The sequence below is a fragment of the Catharus ustulatus genome, chromosome 4, assembly GCF_009819885.2.
Source record: "Catharus ustulatus isolate bCatUst1 chromosome 4, bCatUst1.pri.v2, whole genome shotgun sequence".
Lineage (NCBI taxonomy): Eukaryota > Metazoa > Chordata > Aves > Passeriformes > Turdidae > Catharus > Catharus ustulatus.
Genome location: NC_046224.1, coordinates 24,452,328 through 24,467,931, shown reverse-complemented (window position 1 = coordinate 24,467,931; position 15,604 = coordinate 24,452,328). Strand labels below are relative to the sequence as shown.

Genomic DNA, 15,604 nt, shown 5'->3' with positions numbered 1-15,604 from the left:
GGGAACTTGTAGGATGGAGAGAAAAACAAGACCACCATGGACTGCATGACATTAGAACCAAATGCAAAATACTCTTTATTTTAGGACATGTTAGTTTCTCACAGAAACAGGTAGCAGCCAGTCCATTTGTTCAAAATAAATCCATTAAAATTCAGTTTTTCAGGTTACTCCTCAAAACACCTCCAAACAGATACATAAATTATTTATAAATATGCAAAAATTACTGCAGAAACAAGTGGTGTAGCAATCACAGCAGAATTTCGAGTAGTAATAAAAAAGTAAATCCAAATTGTCACAGGATTGGCTTCTTTGGTGGGAACTATCTCAGAGCATTTCAGTTTCATGTTAACAATAAAGAAAAACAATCTCTCTACAAAGCCAAGGCTCTTCCCCCTTCCCCTGAGCTTGCTGTGAGTAAAGACAGGCTTTCACATCTCATCCCTGCCCCAGCACAGCAAATCAGTGCACAACAGAGTCCTGGTGGGGGGAAGCTGCTCCCTCTCCAGGCACAGTGTTGCCACCCCATCTCAGATGGGAAAGGAGAAGCTGTTGTAAAAGACAACTGTCTCAGGAAAGGCTTGCCTTTCTCCCAAGGCCAGCTGCAACTTGCTGCATTGTATCTACTGCAAAAAGTTTCGGCATTTCTGCTCGACTCCAAACTGCATGTGTGGAGGGGAAAATAATCCCTTTTCCCCATAATACACACTCTGAAATACCTTGGGCCCAGTGGGCCAAGCAATCCCTGAAGCTTTATCAGGCCTAGGCCCATTCTGTGACACAGGAAGGTGCACGGTGCTTTGTCAGTGGAGGTACTGCACAGACAAGAGACATTCCAGCTGCTACAGCTCAAAACAAGTAGGTAAGGACTCTGGATTCTGGGTCAGAGAGCAGGGCAGCAAAACCAAGCACAGCAGCAGAGATGGGGTTACAGCACAAAGGTAACTGTCAGCATGTCACAGCTATCACACACGTCATACATTCTGCGTCTGGGAATACATGTGTATGTGCACTGTTGTCTATTCAATATTAATTCCTCTTGACTATTACAAGTCTCTCCCCCACCTCAACACCTTGGCTCAAGGGCAAATCTGAGCCATTTCAGTGTCTGCTGCTCCTTGCCTTCAGAATGCAGAATGGGAACCTGCAGGTCAGTCACCGGCAGAGGTGTTGCACCAGCTGCTCGAGCTGCTCCCGCTGCTGGTAGATGTAGAGCTGGGTGTCCCAGAGAGCGTTCACCAGCACGGTGTCATTCACCTCATCCAGCATCACCTCTGTGTGCAGCTGAGGGCTGAGCCTGCGGACAGACAGACAGCATCACCAGCTGGGCACAGACAGGGAGGTGTCCAGGTACCAGCCTGCCAAGCAGGGCACTTCCACCAAGTGGCTCCCACTGTCACGATGCTCGTTGGCCCTTGATCTGCCAGGCTTGCAGAGCAGAGGCTTCCTCCTCCTTCAAGGCTATAACAGGCTGTGCAGGGTGGGACAGGGCATGAGACAGGGCAGGATGCACATCCCAAAGGCCCATGCAAGACAACACCCCCCAAACTCCCCTGACCTAGCCCAGACCAGGCGTGCTGGGTGCCTCAGCGCATGTGGAGAGGCAGGGCACGCTCCTTGCTGTCACTGAGGCGTGTGCAGGGGCAGGTCTGGGCAGGATCTGCAGGGGATGCCACTGGGCATGACACATGCCCCAGCCAGGTCTGAAGCGAGAGGGATAAAAATAGTCTGTGCAAGAGAGCGGAAAGGAAGCTCCTACCGGAAATATGGGACATCCGTCATCTCACACCAGGCCCTGGCACGATCCACGGCTGGGCCATCTGCGTCAGTGCACTGCAGGAGAAACAGGCCCGCAGTTACAGCCTGGCTGCTCTTCCCTGGCCTACAACAGGCTTCCCTGGCACCAAGTCCAACTGCACAACTGCCACAATGAAAATAAAAACCAGGAGCAAGGCATCCTGGATAGTACTCCTTGCCGCCAAGAGTTGGGTGGCTTTTCTTTTTCTTTATTTTTAACATAAGGACAATGCTCCTGATCCTTAGGACACAAGGGCTGCACCCTAAAGACCCTTCATACATCACAGCACAGAGTGGATTGCCTCAAGAAAACTCCCAGGATGATGTGAATGACAGCCTCCTTGGGATTTCACCTGTATCCATTCTGTCCAAGCCCTGTACTGCAGAGCCTGTGATTACTTCAGGCTTACTGGGCTACCCTGGGACAGCCCCCCAGGGAGCCTTGAGATAAGAGACAAGAGAAGCAAAAGGACTGTGGGCATTTTCTCACTTCAGGAAGTTAAAAAGGACATATAGCAACATCACTAGAATCATAGTCAGAACTCCATTTAGAGTGTTTTCATGAACAAAACGTAACGATCTTCTTCCTGAAGCACACAAGTGTATATGCCAGCTACACATTCCTAACTCTTAACTATTGCTTTTAATGTCTCATTTCTCTAGTATTTACTAGCTTCCCCACTGGGAAAAACTAAGCTTTTCTAAAGAAAAATGAATTGCTGTTTTCTGAGGCATGAATAATTTTTTTTCCCCAGGTTGCTCAGATGATAAACAATGCTTCCTGGAAAGATACTGAGTTTCACAAACTCACACCTGCAAATGCTCCTAAGGGTCACTGACCACCATGCTGTCCTTAGCTCCTTTCAGCTGCAAAAATATCCCTTGGGGATGAGTGTCCCTTTGGGGAACTCAAAACCCCAAAGAATCAGACAGGTGCTCAGGCCTGCAGTACTCCTGCAATTCAGAAGTCACTCACTACATTCATGATCAGAGCAGTTCCAAGGAAACAGAATTTGCATCCAGAAGGAGGAAGCCAGAAACTGGAAACCTTTTCTGCCTCCCTGCAAGCAACCCCCTTTCACCATCCCCTCCTCCCAGTACTCACACAATCCACCACCATCTTGCCAAGCTCCCTGGCCCCGAAGACGGTCTTTGCCAATTCCCAAGGGTTTGAGGGGCGGAAAACATCCACAGAGCTCACTGGGACCTGCGGAGGCTTCCCTGTTCCCAGGGACACCACCAACCCCAATTTTCTCACTTCCTGCTTCCGACCCTGAGGACAAACAAAAGATCTGTTTGCAATGACCAACAAGGAAAGCGAAGCATGAGGCAAAACGCAAAAGGCTCAGTGGCCTATTCCTCCCCATCATCCACCTAAGTATGGCCTGGTGAGACAGCTGTAACCCACAGGACTTGCAAGAGTTGCACTGCTCTGTCCCTTCTCCTCTGACCACACCCAAACCCATGGGACCACCCTGGAGATGAATCCTAGGACCAGACGACCACAGAACAGTCCAACATTACAGTCATTCTGGCAACACACCTCCCCTTCCAGCTACAGGGAGCAACAGCTGCCTCTGGTTATTCAACTTTTTTGAAGAACTAGCCATACCACAGAAGGCATCCACTCTTCAGCCTTGCAGAGTATCTTACCCCTGTCTTCTTCATTTATTTTTGGGCAGAAAAAGGCCCTGTAGAGCCATGTCAAGGGCCACATACAACCATCAACTGAATCATCCTTTTTCAAAGGAGCAAGGAGAGGCTGATGAGATTGTCTATCCCTCTCACAACTTGTCAGAAGAGGTATCTTGCCTCCCAGCCACTATTCCCACATATCCCCCTCCATACACTCCCTTTTAGGGTACTGCAATGCTAACCTTTTTATCCACTAAGATACATCCACTCTCCCACCTGCTTCTTCTTCAAGAGAGGCTCAGGGGCCATAATCCTCCAGTTACCAGTCAAGGCTATGACTTCCCTCACCTTTTTGATCAGTGTCTTGTTGTACTCGTGGATCTCTGCCATGGCATCGAGGGTGGGGTTGTTGGCCAGCAGCCCTCCATCCAGGAAACGGCCAATGGGCCGGAAATAAGTGGGAGCTGCACCACTGCAGCGGGCAGCACGCCACACGAGCTGCTCTGCAAGGGACAGAGAGCAAAAGGCCTCTTGCAGCAACTCTGCTGTGCACAAAAAGCACCCCAGCTCTACCAACACAGATCACAATGGTTTGCAATCCCAGGAAATCCTGCCCTACATGGTTGTGCCTCTTTCTCCCAACAGCAGGGCTTCTGTTTGGATGCACAGGATGATTATGTAGGGCTTTAAATGATGTTCTCACCACTTCCTACATATCCTGGGTCAAATTCACTCTCTATCCATTTCCTTGCTGTTATTTTGATAGTGAACCAGTTATGTGTGCCAGACAAGGCAGCAAGCTGGAGGAGGTTACATGGCTTTTCCATGTTTTTCTGTGGGATCCCAGGGAAAGATGCTGACTGTACACAGGACTCCTCTAGCAGACTCCTTTCCTCATGAACCTCACCAGCCAGACCCTGTGCCTGGCACAAGAAAAGCTAAGGGAGGAGGAGAGAGGAGAAATGGGAACCCATCACTAGGACCTAGTTGCAAGTCAAGACCAGGGATGAGCCATTGCTGATTTTCAGAGCAATGGCAGGAAGAACATGAAATCTGTCTCTGAGAGATGAAACCTCCCCAACCAACCAGCTGGACTTCCGTGTACCACTATTTACCTTCTGGCTGAGTGAGTGGTTGGAAAGATGCACTTGTCTTGTATTCAGTGGAGCGTTTTGTCTCTGGTACAGGGTAATTCCGGAAAAGGTGGAGCTCAGCTGGCTGCCGGTCACACAATGTCCCTGTCACCATAACCCTGAAGAAGCAGACATGAGAGAGTAAGAGTAAAGTGGGGAAAAAAAAAAACAGCTTGTGGTTTCAAAAGTCAGCACATCACACTCCTCCAGATCTGCTCTAAGGAGAGGCTGAGCATCTCTGCTGAGACAGGTCAAGAGCACACGTGGGACAACATGAACCAGCACAGCCTGAGGCAGGACTTACTTGGGTTTTCGGACATCTGTCATTTTGGTGTTTTCCCCAAATTCCTTCTTCAAGAACTCATCCAGGGGCTCCGACTCGTAGGGCCGAGAGCCCCGGAACACCATGTCCTTCATGCGGAAGTACAGGCAGCGCATGTAGTCCATGGACTTCCCTGAGATGGGCAATAGTGTTGGCAGGAGCAGGCAGTGAGAGGAAAGGCAGGCAGAACAAACAGCACATCAGAGCAAGGATTTCCCAGGAAAAGTGGGAGATGGGAAGCATCATTCCCAATCCAATCCCCTTCCCAAGCTGCTTGGTTCATCTGCTTGGTTCTCATCAGCATGACTGGGAAGGATTACAGAAGAAGAGCAAGCTCAGAGCAGCCTCCCATTACCAGAACATATCAATCCCTTTGCTCTAAGGCCTCTGTGGAGAGCACAGGAAGTACAGAACATTGAACTCTGCCACCATGCACTCCCAAAAACCCAGAAAGCTGCTCAAAGCCAGCTGACATGAGAAGCAAGCGTGAAGTCAGGTAGAGACTTTCCTTCATTAAGGAACATCCCTTCCCTCCTTTGTCAGGCAGAAAAGATCTGTCAGGACTCAGAGAGGCAGCTCCCACCACACATCTGCTCCCCTGAGAGGAACACTCAGGCTCACCAGAGTGAGAAGGGACCCATTATGTCCTTACCATGTACAATAGCCAAGGCCAAGATCCCTCCAGTGCTGGTTCCTGCAATCCAGTCAAAAATCTCACGAATGGGACGGCCTGCGGCCTTTTCAATAGCCAGGAGAAGCTGGATGAGCACAAGGCCACGGATGCCCCCTCCATCCAAGCACAGGAGGCGGTCCTGACTGGAGAGAGACAGACACAGATGACTCTGTGGGAACGGGCCATGTTCCTGGGGACAGAAAGCTATGCCAGTAAGTAGATTGCTACACACAGTGTAATTGGTGAATAAATAAATCCAGCAGTGCCTTCTCAGGTGCAAATAAGACATACTCATAAGCCTTGTCAGAGCTGGTGGAACATTCTGTGCTCTTGCCTAGCCATCTCTAACCTTTACACCACAGAGAAAGTCACCAGCCAAAAACACATCCAAGTCCCTTACTACACAGTAATGGGTATTGTGTCATAAATAAAAAAAGCAGACAGACCTAAATGCTGCCAGCAGCACTTCAGTGCCAACTCCTCCTCCACTCCACACAAGGCAAGGTGCAGGCACTGCCAAGACAGTGCAGAGGGGCTGAGTGAACATCAGGGCAGTGTGCAGAGATAGGGAAATCACAATGCCAAAACAGTCTTGGGTGCCCAGTAGCACAGGGCAGGGACAGAGCAGGGTTTCAGCTCTGAGCTCAGGCTCCACTACAGCTCCAGGCAGAGGTCATTTACAGAAACATAGATTTCTCAAAAGATGCTGGAAAAACTGCAATGTTGAAGGACACAAAATAATGTCAGGTCTGAGGATGCCACCCCCAGGGGTGTGGAAGGAGAGAATTCACACACAGATTCCACCTTCAAGTTACATAGGAGCAGAAGCTGTTCCTCACTTACTTTCTTCTAGCCTCACTAGGCATGTCCACAACATCTGGCGCCTTCAACAACTGTCCCAGCGTTGTGGAAACATACAGAAGGTCCTGGTACCCTAGAGGGCCGCGAACATGCAAAAGGAAAAAAATCGAGATCACCGGTGTGGTAACTGATTTCCACCATAAACAAAGAGAATATCCAGCTCCCTTCCCCACGGAATAAAGGTCTCTGCAGGAAACACAAGCCATCTTGCCAACAGGTAACCCCCAAATTTAACTTCACACCAAAGGACAGTAACACCACCCTTTAGAATAGGCAGCTGTAGATGCACTGGAAAAGACAAGATTTGGAGCAGCAGATGATGTGCACAGTGGGTGAGAGAAGGCAGAGCCCAGCAGCGTGCTCACTACGCAGTTTATGGCAAGCTGTTAAGATTAAAGCTAAATCTACTCCTCAAAGTAACCTAGGCAGGAGAGCTGTGGGGTCAGGGTGACTTGTCATTACCACTCAGCTGACGTTCACCCAGGCCACCCTGGGTGCAGGCACCAGCCCAGGTTAGGTGAGAAGCCAGCCTGTGAAACCAAAAGAAGAAAGAACAGGGGGAGAGAAGTTACATACTCCTGCCAGCACCCAGGTCAGAACGTGGCTGTGGACAACAGGGAATTGTGGTGAGGAGCTTCTTCAAGGACCAGAGTCCACAACAAAAAGGGGTTTTTCCCTGCCAGTGCATCAGAGCTGAAACTGGGCATGGGTTGCCTTCACCAGGCTGTGGTGAGAAGAAAGTGCTGGTGTCAGCAGCCACTGAGACTTGTGGTGACACAAACACATTTCAGGATTGTCCTCCAGCCCCAGAGGAGAGCCTTTGCAAAGAAAAAACCTCCAACCTGAGATGGGAAGTGGTCCATAAGCAGATGTTAGCTGCTTGCATGCTCATGACCCTCCAAGTCCACTCCCCCACTGCCTAGACCATAACCCCTCTTGCTTCCTCTTCCTGAACTCTGGAGCTCCCTGAAGGCAGAAAGCCTGCCACTTAGAATAGAGTCACATACTTATTCACACTGGGCAGCATAAACCACAAGATTCAACACAATCATATGTCCCAAGGTAGACTTTTCCTGTAACAAACCCCATGATCAAGGTTGCTTATCCTTAGGCATCACCCTTTCCCTCTTGCAGCCACTGGCCTCCAGGATCTGAGTAAGTGACACTTCTAAATCTCCTTGTGCCCAGCACAACACTGGGAGGTGCTCAAGGCAGACCAGCAAGCACCTTCCCTTCTACACATGACCCAGTGGATAAAGTACCTGCAGGCTAAGTGACCCCTCTTCTAGAGACGTGAGGGAATCAGTCTTTCTTTTCACAGAACTACATTGTGTCAGGTCTATAAAACAAATGTTTTGAGCACAAGAGTTTAGAATACACACAGAGGAAAAGCAGAGAAAAGAGATGGGATCCTGCAACAGGTGAATGAGGACAGAGTCACCACAGAGTCACCAGATAGTGAGAGTTTTGGCAGTTCCCAGAGCACGGCCCATCTGAAGAAGAGGTCTGACACAGCACTGTGAAGCAAGAAGGGAGAAGAGCAAGGGAGGGCCAGGGAAGGCTTTACCTAAGCTGTTGAGGTTGCTCCGTGAGGAAGGTTGGCCTTCCAGGAAGGAGGCAGCAGATGGTGCCAGGCTTGGGGAGTCAGGGTTGGGTGGTGGGTGGCAGCGTTCGGTCCCTACAGTTTGCAGCAGGTCTAAGAGCACTTTCCGGTTCGCACCTTAGGTGACGAAGGGGGAGTCACAGATCAGAAAGAGAATCAGTGCACATGCACACCATGGGGGAACGTGCTCTGCCGAATTCACAGCAGGCCTGACCCTCACAAAGCCTCTGGGATGACCTGGGGAAGAGCAAAATACGTCCCAGGTATGTCTTCCCATACACCAGGCAGCAGGACTTGTGCACAGCAGGAGCATCCACTGCTGTGCAGCTTCAAGGGCGTGTGCCACACACTTCTTGCCCCTGCAGAGCTGCCCATGTCTGCCTGTGCCTGGGTGGTTCAGCAGTGCTACGTCATCTTGTTGTGAGCCTGCAGTGCCTGACATGGGGACTCGAAAGAAAGGGAGTGCGTGTCAGCTTTTCCTCTTGCATCTCTGTGTCACAGAAGAGAAACTCATCAAGGGCTATTAATACAAAGCCTGTGCTGCTAGCAAAGTAGGTGCCTACTATGTGAGCAACTAGAAGCTGGGAAAGCATGTTGGAGAAGCATTGCCCATGCACTTCATGTTTTCACCTCTCCCCGAGACACTGTTTTGGCCACCAAGGGGAGACAGGATGCTGGGCTCACCCTGTAAGGCTGCTGACAGGCTCCCTCACCTTTGCTGCTCCTGGCTGCCAACAATCCTGGTGTCTCCCCAAAATCATTGGGGATCTCAACATCTCCTCCAAAGACGATGATTGCTTTGATCATATCCAAGTGGTCATGCTAGGGGAGGAGAGAAAGCTCAGTCGAGAGCCGCTACATGATTTCTCATTCCTTCCCTCCCCTTTTCATTAGCCAAAGTACCCACAAGGGAACACCACACGAAACAGCCAGAACTTTAAAGGACTCTGCCGCTGTCTCAACCCCTCAAGAAAACCATCTCTCCCTCCCAGCAGCCTCTCAGAGAGCTCACCTTCATGGCCAGGTGCAGCGGCGTGTTGCCGTCGCGGCCCCGGGCGTTGGTGTGGGCGCCGTGAGTCAGCAGCACCATGGCGCAGTCCAGGCGGCCCCTCTGCACCGCAATGTGCAGAGCCATGTCGGCCGTGCGGCTGCTCACATTCACTTCGGAGCCGTACTCCAGCAGCAGCCGTGTCATCTGTGCCCAGCCCAGATGTGCAGGGGCCACGTCAAGAAGAGATAAAGCAGTTGTGAGGACAACCAGTTGGGCATTCAAGCCATCCAGGTCTCATGGCAAGCAAAGCAGGGGAAGAGGAGGGAGCCTGGATACAGTTGGCTGGCAGATGCCAGCTGAATTGTTTCAAGCAGTGGGGTTTCCCTGTCTTTTACCACAGAACTAGTTGGTGGCTGCAGCCTCTGGATCCTTTGGGCCTGATACACAACTATAATGAATGGCTGAGATCAATGGAGAAAAAAACAGTTCCTACTCAGGCCAGGCTCCTTGCAGACAGAAAGGAAAAATTTTGCCTTCTGAGCTTCTCTTTATAAGCCAAGCAAATTCAAGTCTGCTCTGAAACTCCACAGGAGATTTCCAAGAGGAACTGGATACTGCAGGAGGGAAAAGTGCCCTGCAATAGCAATGCCCTCTGCCTGAAACAAGTGTAATTCAGGTGCTTCAGCATGGCATATCACCATCCTGCCCAGCTCTGGCAGGACATGGACTTTCCCCCACATGCCACCACTCTGTGCCTACCTCACACTTCCCCTGCAGTTTCTAAGGACTCGATCTGTTTGCTCCCAGGAAACCGGCAGGTGATGAGAAGAGAGCTCCCTCCAGGGGCAATTGTATTTAAGGGACAGTGCTGCAGTTTCTCCAACAAAAGGGAACAAGCTGGCAGCTTTACAGCCATGGATGAAATACTAGGGATGAGCCCACTAGTCCATTTCACTGCAAGGCTCTGCTGCTCTATTCCCTGTGGCAAACAGCACTGAACTGCACAATGCAAAGAATATCAAATACTGCGCTGCTGGCTGGGTTCTGACACTCCCAGAGCTCCGCACATGCACTGGGAAAGGGACAAGTTAGCCACAGAAGGAATTAACTGGGTGCTGGGTAGCAGCACAGGCCCTCCCCATCTATTTACCTCTGCCTTCTTTGCCCAGTGCAGTGGAATGGCATCATAGCGTGGGTCCTTGGAGCAAACCTGGCTGGCATCTGCCTCGAGAATGGCCTGAGCACACCTAGGAAAGACAGTGAAATGATAGGATGGGTGGCTGCTGTCTTGACTCAAGACCTCCACTTAATCACCTGCCTTCTGCCCAGAGGAATTCCAGAAAACCCTGCAGCAGTACCAGCATCTTTGCAAGACCTGCAAGTTCCTCAGCTGCACTTTTGCTTTCACAGAAAGTGTGGGCACAACAAGAAGTATACAAGCCAAATGGTGTTGGGACCAGGAGAATCTCTCCAATTACAAGTAGTGGAGCAACATCTAGGTGCTTCTCTAATACAGAAATATGGCATTTCTGGAAGTTCTCCAAACCTGAGAAGCAAAATTCTTCTCTCTTTCCATGGAAACATAGGGATAGAACTATAATAGTTAAATACTTGCTGAAATGAAGAATCTGTGTACTTTCCTGTGACTGAAAAACCACACCTGTTGAGAACAGACCAGTATCTGGCGCCTAGAAAACAGGGTAGGTAGACTTAGGAAATTTGGTTATCTTCTCCACTACCACCAGAAAAACCCTGTACAAAGACAGGGCCCCAGTGCAACCTCAGTGAACTATGCTCATTCTGGGCTTGTGAATCTAATATTGGAAGTACTTTTCAAAATGCTTAAAAAATCAGCCATCAGAAGCTAGTGTTGCCTCGAAAGCCCTGTTTGTGGAGCTTGGACACTCTCTGAACATTAAGTATTATAAAGCATATACAAAGGGAATTGAATTTCTCCGAAGAAAACAGGGAGTAAATACTGTGCTTCTTTTGATTCAGTTCCAGAGTTTGTTACTAAGAGTCAATAGTATCTCTGGCCTACAGGAGATAGGAAAAGCTTTGAAATGAAAGCTTATTAGGATCAGAGCACTCAAAGACAGATGTACAGCAATTAATACTATGTGAGCATCACTCAATCATCTTCCTACAGCTCACTCTGCGAAAAAGCATTTCACAAACAGACCTTTTTAAATCTGTCTTTCTCCTGATGTCTAATACTGAAAAAGGTATTAATTCAAAGACAAAAAGGTTTTATTCTGAAAGCACTTTTTTCTTTCAGCACTTCCCTGTTCTTTTTTACCCAATGACTACACATGAGACCTGTCCTACCGAGCACAACCCTGGGCAATGCTGAGCAAGTACACAAGTCCCCAGACTGGAGGGGACACTACCTACCCCTTTTGGGAGAACTTCAGTGCTGTGTGGATGGGGTAGCCCAGCGTGCCCACAACGCTGCAGCTGGCACGGCACTTCAGCAGGGACCGGACCATGTCCTCCTTGCCCAGCTGGCACGCGAGGTGCAGAGCTGTCAGCCCTTCATGGTTCAGGTGGTCCAAGCCACTGGTTGGGGTTCTGCCCAGGAGCTGGAAGGAGGAGAAAATAAATAAATAGATAGATAGACAGACAAACATGGAAGAGCACTGTCTCTTCTTGAGCTCTGAGGAGAAACCTTGGACCACTGGACCCCTCACAATGCTACAGCCTGTCCTCTCCATCCCTACTCACTGTAAATTGTAGATCTGTTAATGTGCTAACTGGTTTGTTGCAGAAAAGTATCCCACTCCCACACTAGAGAAACCCTGCAAGCCCTAGTGCACGCCTGAGAAGCGGGAATATAGTTTTTCTTCGGTTTAGCAAGGAATCTATACAGAAAACAAACAAATATCAGACATGAGACAGACCAGACAAGAAGCCAAGTTGATGCCAGAGAAATAAAGAAGAGGATATATTTTTAATACAAAGTTTCTAATTGCCTACTCCACAGCATGGCAAGCCCTAATCCTCATCCTACCTCGTCAAGCATTAGGAAACTCCAACACAGACTGGTAGGCAGAGGGAGAGCTGTAACAACAGGTATTGGGCAAACATGGGATTTGTAGCCATGGGAAGAGTCAGTCTCAGGCTCGCACCGAGTCTTGGGGAGCTGACAGACCTCAGGAACTATGTGCAAGGCACCCATCCCTTACAAACCCTGTCACTCTGCCCAACAGTGCTCAGCAATCAAGAACACCTATGACTTCAGACTGTCTCTGCCTCGAGGCTCTGGACACTGTCCCCCATGCAAGGGCACTCAGTTGAAAGAGCAGGTCCTGCAGCTCAGGAGAGCCCAGGGTAGCTCCAAACTGTCCTTCAGCCTGTGGCCAACACACGGTCCCCCATGGCAGCCTCAAAACACACTTCCCTAAAGCAGCACTCTATCCAAAACCAAACACCTTGCTTGAAGGAGAGAGGAAATGGACAGCCATGGGCCTGAGGAAGAGCAGGATGAAGGCCTGATGCAAACAGCACCGAAGGATTACTTTCTAAGGAAACTTGCTTAACCTCCTTGTTTGAGTGCTGGGTGGAATCTCCACTCTGAATATGGGAAACAGTTCCAGTAAAGAGGGAATAGAAAATGCTGAAATCAGGCTCAAGCAATAACTCAACAGAGGGAACTGACTTTCTCTTCCTCTGCCTGCAGCTGTTTTCCCACCTCTGTCACAGCATTGAGAAGACCCATTCTAGTCCCACTTTCTCCCAGACTGGAAGGTGCTCCCACCTCAATGATCTGGGGGTTGTTCCCTCGCACAGCGTAGTGGAAAACAGTCTCGCCGTTCCTGTCGGTGATGTCCACGCGTGCCTGGCACTCCAGCAGCTCCAGCAGGCACTCCATGTCCCCCTTGCGGCATGCCAGGTGCAGCGGGGTGCAGCCATCCTCGCTGTCCGTGCTGTTCACACAGCTGCAAGAGAGGACAGCCTGAGGCCCAGGAACAGCCACGGGGAGGAGGAGGGCATGCAGCTGCTCCAGGAGCTGACACACAGGTACCCTCCACATCTGTCCCACCTGGTGTGAACCATGAGGTTCAGGAAAGCCCAGCCTCTTGCCAGGGAAGAAGCACAGGGAAGGGCCATCAAGTAGTCCTGCCTCAGACTCTCTCCCTAACATGCTGCTCCTTTTCCCACCCTCCACATGGGACCAGCTCCCTCTGCCAAAAGGAAGGCAGAGACAGGTTACAGTCAGCAACCTGGTGATGGTGCTGCTATTTGCCTCCAGTCCCCTAACTCATCACCAGTCTGCCCTATCCTTAGTAAACTTGTGTTGGTTTTGGCTCAGGTAGAGTTAACTTTCTTCGCATTTTCTGGTGTGGGACTGTGTTTTGGATTTGTACTGAACACAGAGTTGACAATATAGAGATGTTTTGTTATTGTAAGCAGGGTTTACATAAAGCCAAAGAGTTTTTTTGCTTTTCATACTGACCCACTGGTGAGGAAACTGGATGTATAGGGGAGGGTGGGAGGAAACACAGCTGGGAACAGGTGACCCCAGGTGACCAAAGGAATTTTCCAGCCTGCATGACATCCTGGTTAGTACGTAAAGTGCAGAGAGAAGGAGGAAATGGGGGGACATTTGGAGTGATGGTATCTGTCTTCCCAAGATGGGGTCCTGGAGGTGGCTGAACACCTGAACATCTGCCCATGGGAAGCAGTGAGTCAACTGATTGTTTTACTCTGCTTGTGTACATGGCTTTCGCTTTCCCTATCTTTATCTCAGTCCAGGTTTTCTACCTTTCACTCTTTCGATTCTCTCCCCACTCCCTCTGGTGGAAGAGTGAGGAGTGGCTGCATGGGGCTTGACTGCTGGCTGGGGTTAAATCACACCAGAACATCCCCGAGAAAAACACAAGGCTTTGTGGCCAAAAACTGTTTCCAGACAGTCCTACTGTACCTCCACTCTCAAGGTTTACCAAGTGAGCAAAAACCTCCTCCAAAAATCTGCTCCACAAGGGTTGCAACAACCTAACCAGTGTCTCTAGCAGGACACTTCAATCCTTTACTTCAAACACCAGAGCTCCAGACTCTGCAGCAGCAGGTTGAAGCCCACCAACCAGCTTCCGCAGCAAAGAAAGGATACTCAAATACAGCCCAGCCTGCCCTCCCAAGCTCCTTGTGAGCACCGACCCCCTGGAGACACCCTGCTCCTTGCCTCACGATGCGGTTGTGCCGGAACATCTCCCGGCGGCCAAACTCCACGGCAATGTGTGCAGGGGACCAGCTGGGGTAGCTGCGGATGCAGTCGCTGAGCTGCTGGAGCTCCTCCAGGGACAAGGGCTGGCATGAGCTCTCGTAGAAAGGGCGCAGCTGCCGGGCATATTGCTCAAAGTACACCAGGGCGTCTGCTTCGTTGTCCAGCTGGAAGAGTCTGGAGAAAAGGCAAGCACAGGGTTCATCCTGCTCAAAGGAATAACCCCAATTCCATGTATCTTTTCCAAACGGCAGTGCTAGGAGCTTTCCTTTATTTCTACAACTAGTGTCATCCTTGTTCAAGGGAAGCAGGGAGACTTCAATGGAAGAGAGCATCCCTCTTCCTGAACAATGTTAGGTTTTGCTTAGAAGTATCCTCTGCATGCTGAGCCACCAACAGGAACGAGCAGAAATGCATGTGAACCTATGGATGCCCTGAACTATATCACAGCTGCCTGTTGTTGCAAAGTTTGGACCTTATCCTGTTTCCACGAGCTGTTTTGCGGCAACTCCTCCACCAGCACATGCACGGGCCTTCCACCCCTCCCAGCCCACCTGTTACCTCAACACAACATCCCACACCCGTGAAGCAGCCCCGACATTAACAATTTGGGGTCTTCGCTTCCCCATGTCAGCGGGGACGGCTAAAGGTCTGCCACCCACCGGAACGCGACCTGCGGGCTCTGGGGATTCACCAGCAAGCAGTCCCAGGAGCGAGAGAGGCTGTTCTTGTAGAGGGCCACCCTGCCCTCCTCCCGCAGGCAGGCATGACCGGCGTACTCGGCGGCCGGCACCTCCCTCACGCGGTACGGGTTGGAGAATATCTGCGTGACGCTGTTGAAGGTGTCCAGCAGCCGCCCAAAAAACTGCATCTTCCCAGAGCCTCAGGCAGCTCGTCCCACTGGCTCCGCGCGGTGCCCGCCCTTCCGCGCACGGTGTGACCCGCAGCGCCGCGGGTGACAGCCCGGAGCCAGCAACGGATGAAGCTCGATCGGGAACGGCGCCGGGCAAAGCACGACGGGCCCCCAGCGCCCCCCGCGCGCCGTCCCCCGCGCGCGCCGCTCGCCGCCCTCCAATCGCCGGCACCGCCCCCCGGGACGGGCCAATCAGCTGCGCCGCACTCGGGGCTGGGCCATGGGGGCGGGACTAACGCCGCGCCCGCCGCCTGCCGGGGGAGGAGGGCGGAAGGGCGGGAGGCGCCATCTTTGTGAGGGGAGGAGCGACAAGGGTGGGGCCGCCCCTCTTAAAGCGGTAGCGGCCCATTTCTGTGGGGCGTTCTGCTCCCGGCAGGGTCGGTCATCGATCTTGCGTCAGCCTTAAATCCGAGTGCAAATCAGCCCTGTTGGAGCGCGGCCGCATTTCACCCCGCGGT

General features: G+C 51.0%; 1 protein-coding gene across 2 annotated transcripts; it reads right to left on the bottom strand.

Annotated features, from left to right (window-relative positions):
* Positions 1 to 51: 51 nt before the first annotated feature.
* PLA2G6 (phospholipase A2 group VI) lies at positions 52 to 15,265 on the bottom strand. Of its 2 annotated transcripts, XM_033058277.2 has the most exons (16): positions 14,896 to 15,265; positions 14,195 to 14,410; positions 12,770 to 12,950; positions 11,407 to 11,594; positions 10,163 to 10,259; positions 9,034 to 9,216; positions 8,735 to 8,843; positions 7,986 to 8,138; positions 6,401 to 6,491; positions 5,537 to 5,700; positions 4,867 to 5,017; positions 4,545 to 4,681; positions 3,778 to 3,932; positions 2,900 to 3,067; positions 1,757 to 1,830; positions 52 to 1,294 (listed from the first exon to the last, which is right to left on the bottom strand). In XM_033058277.2, exons 1-16 carry the CDS (start codon positions 15,102 to 15,104, stop codon positions 1,153 to 1,155), a joined length of 2,418 nt encoding a protein of 805 aa, XP_032914168.1. In that variant the 5' UTR covers positions 15,105 to 15,265; the 3' UTR covers positions 52 to 1,152. The 2 variants fall into 2 exon arrangements, with proteins under 2 accessions (XP_032914168.1, XP_032914170.1); XM_033058279.2 differs by lacking the exon at positions 7,986 to 8,138.
* Positions 15,266 to 15,604: the final 339 nt, after the last annotated feature.

What these genes read in the sequence shown, in the direction of transcription:
- PLA2G6 (XM_033058277.2), bottom strand. Translation starts at nt 15,104, where the DNA reads ATGCAGTTTTTTGGGCGGCTGCTGGACACCTTCAACAGCGTCACGCAG. An exon ending in GGCAGCCAGGAGCAGCAAAG is followed by an intron (nt 8,139 to 8,734) that starts GTGAGGGAGCCT and finishes TCGTCACCTAAG; the next exon opens with GTGCGAACCGGAAAGTGCTC. An exon ending in GGCCTTGGCTATTGTACATG is followed by an intron (nt 5,018 to 5,536) that starts GTAAGGACATAA and finishes TGCCCATCTCAG; the next exon opens with GGAAGTCCATGGACTACATG.